This window comes from Drosophila melanogaster, chromosome 3L (assembly GCF_000001215.4).
Source record: "Drosophila melanogaster chromosome 3L".
Classification (NCBI taxonomy): Eukaryota; Metazoa; Arthropoda; class Insecta; order Diptera; family Drosophilidae; genus Drosophila; species Drosophila melanogaster.
Genome location: NT_037436.4, coordinates 16132028 through 16145755, shown reverse-complemented (window position 1 = coordinate 16145755; position 13728 = coordinate 16132028). Strand labels below are relative to the sequence as shown.

Here is a 13728-nt window from a genome sequence, read left to right as displayed (position 1 = left end):
TTCAAACATTAAATGTTTTGGGAACTTTTTTGGGTACCCTAAGCAAACGCAGAGAAAGTCGGAAACTTCCAAGGATTGAAACAAGGCCAAAAGCAAACAAGCGGGGACAAGAACAAAAAACAAGGGTTTACCCCAAATATTATGTCACATTATTGGCCATAAAAAAAAACGCCAGCAAAAAGATAAACAACAACATGCGACAGATGCAGAGCAGTCGGGGAAAGTATGTTAACTTATGGCTGGGCTTAGGCCAACAAAAACAACAACGACGAACAAAAACAAAGGCAGACATTTCTCTTACGTCAGAGAGTCTGGCCCACACGCACACATGCACACATGCAGACAGGCACACGCACACTAGTGCACAAACGGAAAATGAGGTTATTGCCAATCCCGTCTGCAATGCTCGAGTAAACATTTTAACCTAATTTTTTGCCACGGGAGCGGGACGATTTGGGGGCTATACATTCACATATGTATGTATGTAGTATATATGTATGTTTGCGAACGGAGACGCCCCAGACAATGTGATGCGATATTTTCTGGTGCCTCAGATTACCCAAAACGAAGGGAAATATTGCAAAAACACCGAAACAGTGAGGCGTCAATAATGCAAACTTTGCATCTGAAAAACTAAATTGAACCCTTTAGTTCAAATATCATTGGGAACTTAAGCTTTTGAAAGAAACAGAAGTAAATGTATCTGAAGATTATACAAAGTAATTAAAAAATCCCGGGCACATTTATTTCGGATTATTAGTCCCATAAGCTTATTCACAGCAAGTTTATAGATTAACTTAAAATGGCACCACAAAAAACATCCATTAAAAATACTAACTGCTGTTAAAGTTCACATGTACCAACTTTATGGGCCGCCTTAAAATGGTAATAAGAGAAAATAGTTTCTATTAAAACTGGGAAATTTCGCGCCAGCATAAAAACATTATTAGTATAGTTATGTGGTAACTCTGAGTGTAAGTACACCTTACGAAAAAAAAAGAAAATTTGTACATTAACTTTTGAATATAACACTATGAATATGTATGTGTGTGTCTTGGCAAAAGCAACGATTAGAAAAAGTGTGAAACCTGAAAATAAATTCAAGTTAAATACTTTGGCTTGTACAATCAAATTATAAGGAACATGCTTGCCCACAGAGCTCTTACCACATAGTTTCACAAGTTTTTAATTTACAAAATTGCATTTGCATATTTGTATAATTTACAAAGTACGCGGCCCCCGACGTCGACGAAAATATTCGTGCTCTTTTATTTGTTGTTGCCAGCGCAGAGATTTGTCATTTCTTTCATTCTCGCTTGCACACATCAATCGCCAGGTGGTGTGGTGGGGCATTAGGGGGTTAAGACACACGAAAAAATAAAAATAAAAAGTAATGCAAAAAAAACTTTGAAGAAGGTGGCCAACGGAATGTGGAGCATGCTGAGTTATGCGAATTGTCTGTGCAGAAAACATACGGTGCATAAATCGTGCAGATAGGATATACCAAATTGTTACTGAACATAACATGGATGCAAATAAAAAAATACGTTTTTTTAAATTTACATAAAAAAAATAAGAATCTAACGCGCCAGTTATATCAATTTTTTTAAAACTTACCCACTATTTTGCACTAAATAGATTGAAATGGAGCTGGGCACACTAATATATTCCATATATCGCTTTTACAAATGATGCAGGCAAAATATTACAGTTGCTTATAAGACATTTCTACTAAGGAATCCTAACATCTTACGTAAAATATCTTTAGTGAATCCTATAGGATATTATTTGACCAGTTCTACAAAGGTCGCATCACGACATTATGTTTATTAATCAACGTCCTAAAAGTGACGTCACAAACTTTTTCTCTGCGCCACCTTCCCAATCGGCTTCATCTTTCCCACTTGGAAAGTTACTTCATTTCGCTGGGGAACTTAGTTACCTTATTTATTCTCTCTTAATATACTGCAATGCCTAGTAAGAAGAGTAAAAATGTACTCAATCGAAAGAAACCTGTAAAACTAAGTCTGGCCGAGTTTCACAATCAGCTGGATGAAATGCAAACTGCAAAGACTTGTGAAAAGACGAGCGCGGAGAACTGGAAACATTTTTTCTCGAATGGCAGTGGAATAGCCAATGGAACTCGTGGTCGTGGCGTTTGTTGTGAAAAGCTTTCAATAGTTGACCAAATCGAGGGACGTGCTATAGTTCAGAATGGAGCGACTACCAAAGCGAGAGGGATATTTGAAAGTACATTGAATAGTGTGGCAGAGCGAAAGAAACATTCAGAAAAGTTGGATAATTCCAAGAGTGCAAATCAAACCGTAAAACCCGAAAATAGCGATATCAAAATATCATTACTGCAGAGACCTAATCCCCAGGATGCTACCCAAGCACGGAGCAAAACGCGAGTTCGATCCGCTGGCCGAATTCCCGCGCCGCCAAGAAAGGTGCCCAAAGAACTGGAGGATCTGGATCGCATGACTTCAGCGGATTTCCGACACGATACCGCCGCTCGTCTGGATGTAATGCGAAACCGGCAGAAGGATCAGGCACACATGTACTTCTTTCAATCTGTCATCCATCACCAACGGCATCTCATCAAGGATCGCACAATCCTGGTACTCTGCTGTGGCACTGGAACACTGGCCCTTATGGCAGCCCAAATGGGAGCAAAAAGGGTGTACGCCGTGGACTACTCCAAGGTGACTGGCTATACAACCTTGGTGGTGCGGCAAAATGGCTATGAAGGTGTGATCACGGTCATGAATGGTCGCATGAAGGATCTTAAACTCCCGACGAAAGTAGATGGCATCATATGCAACTGGATGGGTTACTGTTTGCTCTACGAATCGGAGATATTGGAGGTGCTCGAGGCGCGTGATCGCTGGCTAAAGAAAGGCGGCTTTATTCTACCCGATCTGGCAGCTCTTTATCTGGTTGCATCCGAGGAACACAAACTGAAGAGCGAAAGATGCAATCATTGGCGCAATGTCTACGGATTTAATATGAATGCCATACGTCGATATGCGCTGGCTGAACCTTGTGTGGCCCTAACGACCGGCAAAAAACTTCTGACGATGGCTCATTGCGTTCTCAGACTAGATTTGAAAAGAGCCAGAAGAGAGGATCTGTTTATAGATCGAAACATTAGACTAAGTGTCAATAGAGAGGGATATCTCGAGTGCTTTCTTCTCTTTTTCGAAGTGCAGTTTAGTAATAGCTTAAACTTTAAGCTGAGCTGTAATCCCTGCTTAAAGTCGCCTTTCAAATCGCTTTGGATGCAATCGGTACTCTTTGTGGAGCAGCCCTTTGTAATGCGAAAAAATATTCACTACACGGGTAACCTGAAGTTCAAGACACTAAAACCGAATAAATTCAACGAAATGGAGATATGTATTGAGTTTTACGAGGGTAGAGAGTACGATTACGATTTGGTCATGTGCACCCTTCGGGTGGCCAAAAGATGGCTCATGCTGGAGGGCTTTCAGACTTTGAGTGATGTGGAGAGCTGTCAGGACGAGCAGGGGGAGACTGGTGGCCTGTACCTTTAGGTCTCTCTCAATATATATTATTGTTAAGCCCTTCAGTTGACTTTATGCTAATTGTGGTTTCACTTTATTACAGATGCTATCGGTACAGACGGCCGGCTGCGCGGGAATGGAGCGGCTCGGCGTTCCGACCCGCACATCTTTGAGCACACCACCCGATGATAGGTATGTCGAAGTCGAAGTACTCCCTATTGCAAAGCAGAAAATTCTTATAATAGCTTAAATGAAATCCTTTCTAATACCTATATACATACAAATCCATGCTAATTTAATTTCACTTTAATTGTAGGGATCAATTTAGATGTAGAATGCGCGTGGATGCGCTCCAGGCACGTGAGCTTCTGGCTGTACGTGGCGAGACTGTGATTCGCGGCGCCGGCAACAATCAGCATCAGCAGCAACACCATCTCCATCACAGCAGCAGTAGCAGCAACAAGCAACAACATTCCCACCACCAGCAACAACGCATGACAACTCCAAGCACGCACAACTCCAGTGGCGGCAGCGGCGGAGGAGGAGGAGCAGCAGCAGGCGGTGACCACCAACACCACCATCAGCAACACCAGCTGGGCAACAGCAGCAGCAGCAACAACAACAATAGTATTAGCAGTAATGTGGCGCGCGGCGGCATAGAAGCCACCACGCTGAAGTACGGAAACACGGGCAGCGGGAGCGGTAGTGGTTGCTACAAGGGCGACTGCGGCAACTCCTCAACCGGATCCTCGTGCAGTTCGCTGCAGAGCCATAGCAACGACCACCACCAACATTACCAGTACCAGCTGCAGCAGCAGCAAACTCCCCGCTGTCCCCATCACGTACCACTGCCGGACAGCGAGTACGGACAAGATCGACACCTGCAGATCAGGAGCAGCTATCAGGTAGGTTACCTTAAATACACCTTACAGCCATATACTAACTAATCGGCTTTGATCCCAAACAGCAATCGGAGATCACCAGATCATACACGAAGCCGCCGCCCAACAAGACAGTGCGGGATGTGCCCGAGCAGATCTCGGCGGGCGGCTGTGGCGTCTCCAGCTCCAGCTACCGTCTCACCACGCTCCAGGCCGCCTCCTCAACGTACACGCCAGCGGGCGTGTCAGTGTCCGCCTCCTCATCGTCCAGCAAATCGAAGCCGAATGCCATAACCAAGTTCTTCTCGCGGATCAGTTCGCCCAAGTCGCCGCCGAGCTGTACAATGACCTCGGTCGCCACAGCTTCCCCAGCATCCTCCGTCTCCATGTCGTCGTCCGCCTCCTCGCTTGCTTCCTCCGCCTGTGTGTCCACCTCGTCGTCAGCCTCCTCACTGGCTGCTGCGCCTACGCTGCCGGTGTCCAATGCATCCCTGTTGAAAAGCACGGCCTGTGGCTATGGCACAAATCCCAGCGGGATCTATGCAGGCCTGGGACCGAGCACGCAACTGCTTACGAGCCTGGGAACCGGAACAAGCGGCAACTGCAGTCCCGAACGGATACCCACACCACCGTTGTCCGTCTCCGTGCCAATCGGAGCTGGCCTACAGCCGCTGAGAAGTAGCAGCAGCGGGAGTAGCAGCAGTACCGCCAGCCTAGCCGCCGTCGAGACAACCACAACTACAGCCACCACTCAGTCTTCCTTTGCCGCCGGAGCGACGGGGGATCTCCCGCTGACCACGATGAGCCGCAATAATTCCAACTCTAGCATGATGAGCTACCACTGCAGCTGCAATGGCCGAAATTGCAGCCACTGTGCGGCCAACTCATAACTGAGCTCGTGTTAAGTTTAACTACATTAAACAAATCTGGTGGTGCGGAAACCACTGGAGATTTTAGAACATTAGTTAAGTTTCAACAGTTCACTAGCCGATTTGAACTTCTCAAACCGTAAGACTTTGCATGGTATTTGATCATAATTTGTAAACTTACCGCAGGTCTTGTGTCTAAAAAGCTTTACTTGAGGTAAAATATTGCCAAATTTAGTGAAATACTTATCTTTTGTTGTCGAATCTCCAGAGATTTGTGCGGCACCTCCAATATATATATATACATATATATATATATATATATACATATATTTTTTTTATGTTAGCCTATGTTTATCTATTATGTTAAAGTTTAACAGATTTATTTAATGTAGGTCTGTCGCCAACTTTTGCGCTGGTACGAAAAGACTGTTTATTAGTCAGAATTTAATTTGTAAATTTGAGTAACGAGAGGAAAGAAAAGTTAGAGAATGATACGGAGAAGACATATGTATAGTTGCGCTGCCGCCTTTTAAGCACTCACCACAGACCGTAGAAGGTTCATTTTTAAGTTATGTAACATTATTTCCATTCGTCGCTTGATAAAAGTAATAAGTCGAGAACGTTTTTGTAAAAACCAAGAAAGCAACAAACTTGAAAGAGACAGACACAATACCATAAAAACTGAAGAAAGGGAATGAGGAAAGTAAATAACAACACATAAGTGAATATGTAATTGTAATTTTATGAATGAATATTGTATACACTTTAGTTTCAATAACTCTAGTTTTAAATCGAAGCCAACCAACTCTTAACTATACTCTATCCCCCACCCCCACCCCCCTATCCAAATCCCCTTATCCCCTATTATTATTGTACGCAAGGCCCATGTGCTGGAACACACGAAAACACACACAAACAAACAATTTTTAGTTCAATTGAAATTTGTATTTGTATATTTGCTAACGGAATTACGATGTAAAGAAAAAAAAAAACAAAAAATGAAATGAAATCTATGTAAACCAAATTGTAGAGAAATTATTGTTTTCATTTTAAATTGGCTGCAGCTAATCTTGATTTCGGATTTTAGCGGGATACATTTTGAATTTTAAATTTAAAACGTAACGATCGATGAAACTGAAGTTATCGATAACCAATTGCAGTCTGGCAACAACGGGCGATCGTGCATTTTCAAGTGTAACTCTGGTCGAGTTTTGGCGGTTTATTTAAAATTAGATTGGCATTATATTTTTACGTTCTGAGTTTAGGAAAATCAAAGAGTTAAGAAAAAGTCCCATTGCAATGTATATTATAAGCACAATTAAGCAACTCAGAGCTTTTATTGTTTAGATATCCAGCCTTATTTATTAGTCTATAATTTCACGAATTTCTGAAATTCCAAAAATGCGTAATTTTTCAAACAACCCGTGCACCTTGTTGCCCCAAACATTTTATATTGAAATTATCAAAGAGAAGGAAAAACAAAAAATGGTTTCAAGAACTCACGATCCATTAAATCAAGTTTAAAACACATTTAACCAACAATTTAGATGAGAAATGGAATGCGAGAAACTAGGAAAATATGATAACAAATGCAAAATAATGGAAAACGAAAACACTTTACTACGCCAACAAGTCCTACAAGCCTACATTTTAAATACATAACGATATAGTTCGATGTCTATGGATCAAAGAATACTTAAAGTAATGCAACCGGAAATAGCCCGAAATATCACAGAACGAAGAGAAAACCGGAGACAATGAATAACTAAATTAAACGCGTAGAATTTAATCACTTAATTAGTTCTAAACAAATTAAGTCCAGCTAAATATCGAAGCGATTAAACTCGTTTGATCGGAGAATCATATACACATTTATACAAACAGGCCTAATTTCAACTACCTCCAAAACTGTTTTTTAAATTAAAAATTAAATTCTAAACGAAGATCAAGTCTACGAATTATGTTTAGCGAAACTAAACGGAAACTAAGTAAATCAAATGAAATGAAACAAATCGATTAAATTATAGTAAATCAATTGATTGAATTACGATTTTTTTAAATTCAAGCAGATCGATTAATTCAATAAATCAACAATCATTGACAAGTAATTAATTTTACACTTTATATATACGATATTTATTACTATATTGTATCTGTACGTTTAGATCGAGAATACAAATGAAAGCGCACACGAGCTGCGTTTCGAAAATGCAAAACCGTCGACTGATATATATAAATATATATATAACAAAAGCTAAATAAATAAAGTAAATAACAAGAAAAGTATAGAGATTCATTTGTAAATACACCGAATGCAGGACAATGCGCTGCGGAGCATTATGTTAATGTAACCACACCCAATCCCAAACAGTTTCTCAACAACTTTTCGAAACCATCCGAGATCAAAATCATCCCATCTACCATCTCCCACTTCCCAGAAAATCGAATTTGATTTTTGATCCCTGCAGGCAAAGTGCACCCAATACTAGCGAAATTTTTTAAAGCGCATTATGCAAAACGTCTAATATACAAAAATCGGAATAAAAATCGATATATATCTAAATACATATATATATTAATTGAATACCAATTATTGTTGTTGTCTCATATAAAACGCAAAAGCATTAAAAGCAAAAAAACAAAAATGGGAAAAATGAAAGCAAATTTAAAATATATTTCCAAAATATATAGAACATAACTATGAAAACATAAAAACCGTTTTTTCTTTAAGCAACCAAATTTGTTGTCAACTGGAAACTTTTAGCTTTGATTGGCACTTGACACACATTATTGCATTTTGGGTTTGACTGATTGTACGATATGAACCCTGCAATGTTCCAGTTATCAATAAATGGTGTCGAAGTTAATGGACATAACTAACTCAAAGAAAATTCCCACCATAAATTACTCAACGGGAAGTGTTCAAGTGAATCATAAACTGTGCTTAGATTTCACCAACGATAGAAACCCACTCAATGACAACTCGCGCCATCCATTTGCATTAATGATTTGCACAAATCCCACCCAAAAAAAGGAGATTGGTCACTGCCCACACTAGTAGCAGGTCGCCTTGAAAGACGGTGAAATTCTCACGTATTTCTTATCAACCACAATGCAGACAGATTGTGGAAATAACTGAAATAAAACAGCAAATAGTAATTGCCCGTCGAGGGGGAAATGGGGGAGAACAGGTACAAGGCAAGTACAAGCGATCTAGGCGATTGTTTGAACTATTGATAAATGTTAAACATAAGCAAGGGTCGCCCCTTGGCACGCGTCCAGTGTTTCCGAGTCCGTCCAACGGTTAACAGCTCCTAAAATTATCGAATCAAGAGCGCGACTTATTAAACGCAAATTAACAGCAGCCATTAAAAGACATTCGCGAACAGCGGAAAGCAATTAGGAAATCAAATCAGCAATATGTCACAGTTGTACGAACTCTCGGAGGTGGCCCAGCAGAACGGCAAGAATGGCAAACCCTGCTGGCTGATCATCAAGGGGAACGTGTACGATGTAACCAAGTTCCTCGGCGAGCATCCTGGCGGCAGTGAAGCACTACTCGAATATGGCGGCAAGGATGCCACCAAGGCCTTCAAGCAGGCAGGCCATTCCTCCGACGCAGAAAAGGATCTAAAGAACTACAAAATCGGAGAAATCAACTCAGCTGCACCCATTCAAGTGCAGCCAACGTCCAATGGTGCAGCAAAGCCGACGGCAAACACAATATCCGAAGATCCCGAACCCGCGAAGAATAGCTCCTCCGGTTTCTGTTGCTGCTAGTCATAGGTTTACATGTCATTTGATTGATTTATTAACATAGGATGAGGTCGTAGTTAGTTTATCATAGTTAAATTGTAAATAGTTCTAGGTTTATCTCATAATAGCTACATCTTCATGTCCACAAAGCTATCTTAAAAAAGATCAACTCTTCTTAAACGATCTGAATAAATTGCAAACAAAGCCGGCGGAGCTGCTCCACCAATTTCAAAAAAATTAAACTAAATCCAAACGATGCCTAATCTTTCGGTTCGGCCTCCATGGTTGGCTCGCTGCTGGGGGCAGCCGATTGGAACGTACTGCATGCAGTGTCAAAGTAATCCGTCGTGAAACTGGTCACGTTTACCGTGTGGTTGCGCAGATAGTGATAGAATCTACTCGACTTCCGTTCCAGTCCTGCCCGTTCCTTTTCGCTGCGGCATATGGAGCGCAGGGCGGGCTCGAAGTCCAGCGATTTGGCGGAGTCGGAACGGAGAACTCCGTTGCCCAGGTGCTGGCAAATTGAAAACCTGGAAAGATTACAGAAAGTTATAAAAAATGAAAAAATTAAAGCATAACTAAAATAAGTTTGGTATCTAATTAGTGAAAAGTCTGGGCACTAATTTAATGAATAGGTGTGTTCCTAAGATAGTTATAAGATCGGTCATTTTTATGACAAGGCTATTAGAATTCCGAACGCTAAAGATATCTTGTGACTAGTTGTTATTATGACTGCTGGATGATAACAAAACCCCGGTTTCCTTTTTCCATCGATTACTGCCATGACAGCTAATTAAGTTAGCATTATTAAGCCTTAAAATGTGTTTAAAGCAAAATAGATATAGATACAGATAGATATTGTTAATAAAGATCTTTTGATATTAAAGTGTTTATATATTGGCTTAGTTAAAGAGTAACTCATCATTTTGAAAATCTTACCTCTGAACCGGCTTATCAAATAGATTGTAGGGGCACTCCTTGGTCGCGAGTCCAGTTTGGAGAGCCTGCTCCACCAGCAGGTGACCGATTTCTTCGGACAGGTGCCACTGCAAGCGATCACTGCAGTCGGAGTCCATCAACGAAGCCACCGAAATGTTGTCATAGAAGGATGCCAATGTGGCGAGCGATGAGCTGTGCCCATCGGACTTCTGCCCAGTGGCGCTGCTCAGCCAGGCCTTCTTTGGTGAGCGGGACTTCCGCTTGGCAGCGGTTCTACTTCCACCGCCCGCTGCCTGCTGCTCCTTTAGCATCGCCGAACTAGCCATAAGATCGGGGAGATTCAAACGCAAGAGGCTGAAGTCAACGGGAAAGGGTATTCGATACTGGACATTCTGCGGGCTTGTAAAGAACTCAAAGAATCTCTGATGGATTCGACTGCCATCGACGGTGGCCAGCCGGCTATTTGAGGTTTTGGTTGGTGATTTAATCCCACCGCCAGTCCTATCGCGAGTTGAATCTCCACCACTCTGAATGTAGAACTGAAGTTCCATCAACGTCTTGCGCAGATTCTGTTGATTGTATAGATACACGGATATCAATTCGTCCAACTCGATGGGACAGTTTTCCATTAGCGATAAAACGGCCAAGAATCGGGAGATGTTCAATGCGTTCGGAGCTTGGAAATGGATTATATTCTGCTGCATTAGGCGCTGCAAGTGCGCGCAATTCGGATCCGTGGCAACCACAATGACCGGCCTCTTGGAACTGGCGGCCAATGTATAAATGGCATCCGTAAATCCAGCGTCCAAGTTATCAAACAAGATATCCGCATCCTCGATTAGGATCAGAGACTTCCGTACTTCGGAAGGAGGTTCCACTGCGGCTGCTTTTGCTTTTAATCCACTCTTTTGCAACTTTTGAAGCAACTGCTGTGAGGATCCTCCACCCGCTTTACCATCTTTCCTTATCTGATGCGACTGCGTGGCCTCTTGAAGTTCCTGTATCAGCTTCTTGCCCGTCCTCTTCATCCCTGCATTTATCTCCAAGACATTAAAGTTCATGTCGTTGGCTAAGGTAAAAACGGCATTGGTCTTCCCGCTGGATGAAGGTCCGACCAGAACCATCGTGTTGCTACTTGAGCCCATTGATGCCGAATCATTGCTCATGTCAAAGGTGTCATCCATGCCCTGCGAGTTTCGATTGCTACCTCCATTGCCACTCCAGCTGGACAGGAACTCCCTAAGCTCCTGCACTGGCGTCAGATTCACCAGAACCTGTTCGAACAGCAGCGGTTTGTACTTCTCCGTAAAGAGCAGCTCGCCATTCGGAGCGGAAGGCGGTGGTTTCGCCTCCTCTTCGTTCTGTGCCATATTCTGCTCCATTGAACGGCGAGTGCGACGTGTTACCACCAGTGATTCTCCCATTTGCTGCGTATCCTGTGCACTGTCAATGGCGCTGAAGTGGCGATACTTCTCCCTCATCTGGTTATAGCACTTAAAGGTGGGAAACCGATCGAAATCATTCTTCCAGAGCTTCACAAAGCCACGTTTATTTTCCAGCTGTGGCAAAGTTGCATAGTTGAACTTGTTCAAAGTTTTGCTGGATGTAAAATCCGCGGGCAGACAGCTGGTGATGCTACTCGCTTTGGCACGTCGTTTGTTGGCGGGTAACGCTTTCGTAACCTCGGAATATTCCTCTTCTGCCCTCAGAGCAAAGGGAATGTCCAGAGGACCGTTTTTTGAACCGAAGCTCTCGCAGCCTATATGCGCCAGTCTGGGAAACACTTCATAGCTATCTTCGTACATCTGGTCGAAGTTCTTTTGACGGATCTGCTCCTGTCGAATTTTGTCCGGAACTCCGGATTGCAGAAACGCCTGTCGAGCCTTCAAAACCGACGGATCTGGGCTGGGCTTTGGCAATTGACGGACGAATAGCGGCGCTAGTTTCTTTGGTGTGGCAGCTGGATTACTATTGTCTAGGTCAATAATCTCTACAGACTCGTCTGCCTTTTGGGGCTTCGCCTTTTGTTGCTTGCCGGGACTCGTTTCCAGATCGTAATCGTAGCGCGCTTTGCCCACACACGATCGTCTTGGTCTTGACGAGGGAGTGGATTCGGCTACAATGGGTGTCTCTTGCTGGCTCTTTCTGCGCAGTGTTCTTCGCTTGGGTGTCTCCATGGGTGGGGTTTCTATCGCAATGATCACCTTTTCAGCTAACTCCTTCGGGGATTCCACTTTGGGAAAGTAGCCCAGCAGGCTGTCACGCTTTTTCGTGGGCGACGAAAGCTTCGAGAGAAGCTCCTCTGTTCCTGGATCTTGATCTTTTGCTTTCACGACCGGGGGCTTCGATTCCACAATTTGGTTCTGTGCATCCATGGAACTGATTCGTCGAGAGCGCGGTCGACCTCTTAGACGCTTGACTGTTGGATCCGTGGGTGCCGAGGATGGAGCCGTCACCTCTTTGGCGTCAGTCTTGGTCAGCATTTTTCGCAGTCTAGGGAAATAAAATGTTGTATAGCGCTCTGAATCTAATTCTTAATCAAACTCACCTCTTTGCCCTTTGCTCCATCTGCAGCTCAATGAACTCCCCGCGAGCTTCGTCCGCTAGTCTTCTCTTGGCTCCCCCCTTGCGTTCGTTCCATTCTTGGAGGAGAAGCTTCCGTTTGGTGGTCGGCGTTGCTGCCTCACTGCCGATTTCTTGATCCGCGGGAGATTCTGCCCCACCTTCATTAACCCCCAGAGAGCGATTCCGAGCATTCATCATGAACTCAAAGACATTGGTGGTTGGCTTCGGTTTGGCTGTGCTCACCGGAGAAACACCCACGTTCTCCGGCTTTCCCGCCTTGGCGAAGTGCTTCATGATGCTCTGATTGTCGGCCACCGGAGTGCTGGACTTCAGCGGACTGGACCGCCGCCGACCGTTCTTGAGACCGTTTTCTTGGGAGGATTTCTCGCGAAGTGGCTGCGGTTTCTCTTTGGCATTCGCCTTGACCTCCTCGGTGGTGCTCTTCTGGTCCTCCATGAGTGCTGCGCGGCGCTTCTCCTCCCGCTTTCGCTTGTGCTTCTCCCGATGCTTCTGCTTCACCGAGTTCAGCACTTCCTCCATGTTCTGGAGTATCAGTTTGGATTTGGCGCTGGGCGGTGCTCTCAGAACGAACGGAGATGTGGGCTCGACGGGATCCGTGGCCGCATTTTTGGAGGGAGTTCCTGGTGGACTCGCAGTGGTCGTTGTGGGTGCAATGTGCTCACTTGTAAGACAATTTACATCGGTCATTTTTGTGGGTCTCTTTTGCTGTTTTCTTTTTGGGTTTAGGCTTAATGCATTTTGCTGAGTGTGTGCGTGTGTTTGTGTATGGTGTGGTATTCTTTTGTAAGATCTAAGTACTTAAGCAATTGATATATCTACAGATAATACGAAAGCCAAACTCAAAAGATCGCAAATGAAGATCGGGGGCAAAAGCAAAAACATGACAACAATACAATAATAATGAGATCTACCTTCGCAGCGACTTTTCGTTTTTCGTATTTGTTACACTCCCGCACACGCACACACACTGCCGCGATCGAACTGGTGTCCCGTTGATCGCGATCCTCTTTCTAACGGTACTTGGGCCTCAATATGTTATTACTTTCCGGTGTCTACTTTATGCGTTAAATATCATTTTATACAAGTTTGCTTAAGGTATAAATTGTTAGCACAATGTGCTGGGGGGAAAAAAGGCGCGAAGAAACGGTGTTGGTAAACAGTGGAGGGGTAACT

General features: G+C 43.5%; 4 protein-coding genes across 10 annotated transcripts in view; 3 read left to right on the top strand and 1 right to left on the bottom strand.

The window, feature by feature from the left end:
• Nucleotides 1-7954, top strand: part of CG5151 (uncharacterized protein) — a 26900-nt gene extending 18946 nt beyond the window's left edge. The window contains exons 1-4 of one of the 4 annotated variants that reach the window (NM_001300149.1): nt 1720-3554; nt 3628-3716; nt 3841-4429; nt 4492-6255. In NM_001300149.1, the coding sequence (NP_001287078.1) occupies nt 3628-3716; nt 3841-4429; nt 4492-5295 (1482 nt within the window). In that variant the 5' untranslated portion in view covers nt 1720-3554 and the 3' untranslated portion in view covers nt 5296-6255. Of the gene's footprint in view, nt 1-1719; nt 3555-3627; nt 3717-3840; nt 4430-4491 lie in introns of those variants that run through there. The other 3 variants (NM_206382.5, NM_001259861.2, NM_140587.4) reach the window with 3 other exon arrangements.
• CG32152 (uncharacterized protein) lies at nt 1720-6255 on the top strand. 2 transcript variants are annotated; one of them, NM_001300150.1, is made up of 4 exons: nt 1720-3554; nt 3628-3716; nt 3841-4429; nt 4492-6255. In NM_001300150.1, the coding sequence occupies exon 1, from the start codon at nt 1971-1973 to the stop codon at nt 3552-3554; it is 1584 nt and encodes a 527-aa protein (NP_001287079.2). In that variant the 5' UTR covers nt 1720-1970; the 3' UTR covers nt 3628-3716; nt 3841-4429; nt 4492-6255. The 2 variants fall into 2 exon arrangements, with proteins under 2 accessions (NP_001287079.2, NP_730116.2); NM_168653.3 differs by having other exon boundaries at nt 2024-3554.
• On the top strand, nt 7877-9269 carry CG5157 (uncharacterized protein). The gene has a single exon (NM_140586.3). It carries the CDS (start codon nt 8695-8697, stop codon nt 9052-9054), a length of 360 nt encoding a protein of 119 aa, NP_648843.1. The 5' UTR covers nt 7877-8694; the 3' UTR covers nt 9055-9269.
• On the bottom strand, nt 9065-13728 carry elg1 (enhanced level of genomic instability 1). 3 transcript variants are annotated; one of them, NM_001259860.2, is made up of 4 exons: nt 13467-13728; nt 12518-13370; nt 9970-12462; nt 9065-9560 (listed from the first exon to the last, which is right to left on the bottom strand). In NM_001259860.2, exons 2-4 carry the CDS (start codon nt 13072-13074, stop codon nt 9290-9292), a joined length of 3321 nt encoding a protein of 1106 aa, NP_001246789.1. In that variant the 5' UTR covers nt 13075-13370; nt 13467-13728; the 3' UTR covers nt 9065-9289. The 3 variants fall into 3 exon arrangements, with proteins under 3 accessions (NP_001246789.1, NP_996102.1, NP_996103.1); NM_206380.2 differs by having other exon boundaries at nt 12518-13216; NM_206381.1 differs by having other exon boundaries at nt 12518-13728.

Excerpts from the sequence above, each read along its gene's own strand:
- CG5157 (NM_140586.3), top strand. The coding sequence starts at position 8,695 with ATGTCACAGTTGTACGAACTCTCGGAGGTGGCCCAGCAGAACGGCAAG.
- elg1 (NM_206381.1), bottom strand. The coding sequence starts at position 13,242 with ATGACCGATGTAAATTGTCTTACAAGTGAGCACATTGCACCCACAACG. Across the intron at positions 12,463-12,517 it reads ATGGAGCAAAGGGCAAAGAG|ACTGCGAAAAATGCTGACCA; the intron begins GTGAGTTTGATT and ends TTATTTCCCTAG. Across the intron at positions 9,561-9,969 it reads TTTGATAAGCCGGTTCAGAG|GTTTTCAATTTGCCAGCACC; the intron begins GTAAGATTTTCA and ends TAATCTTTCCAG.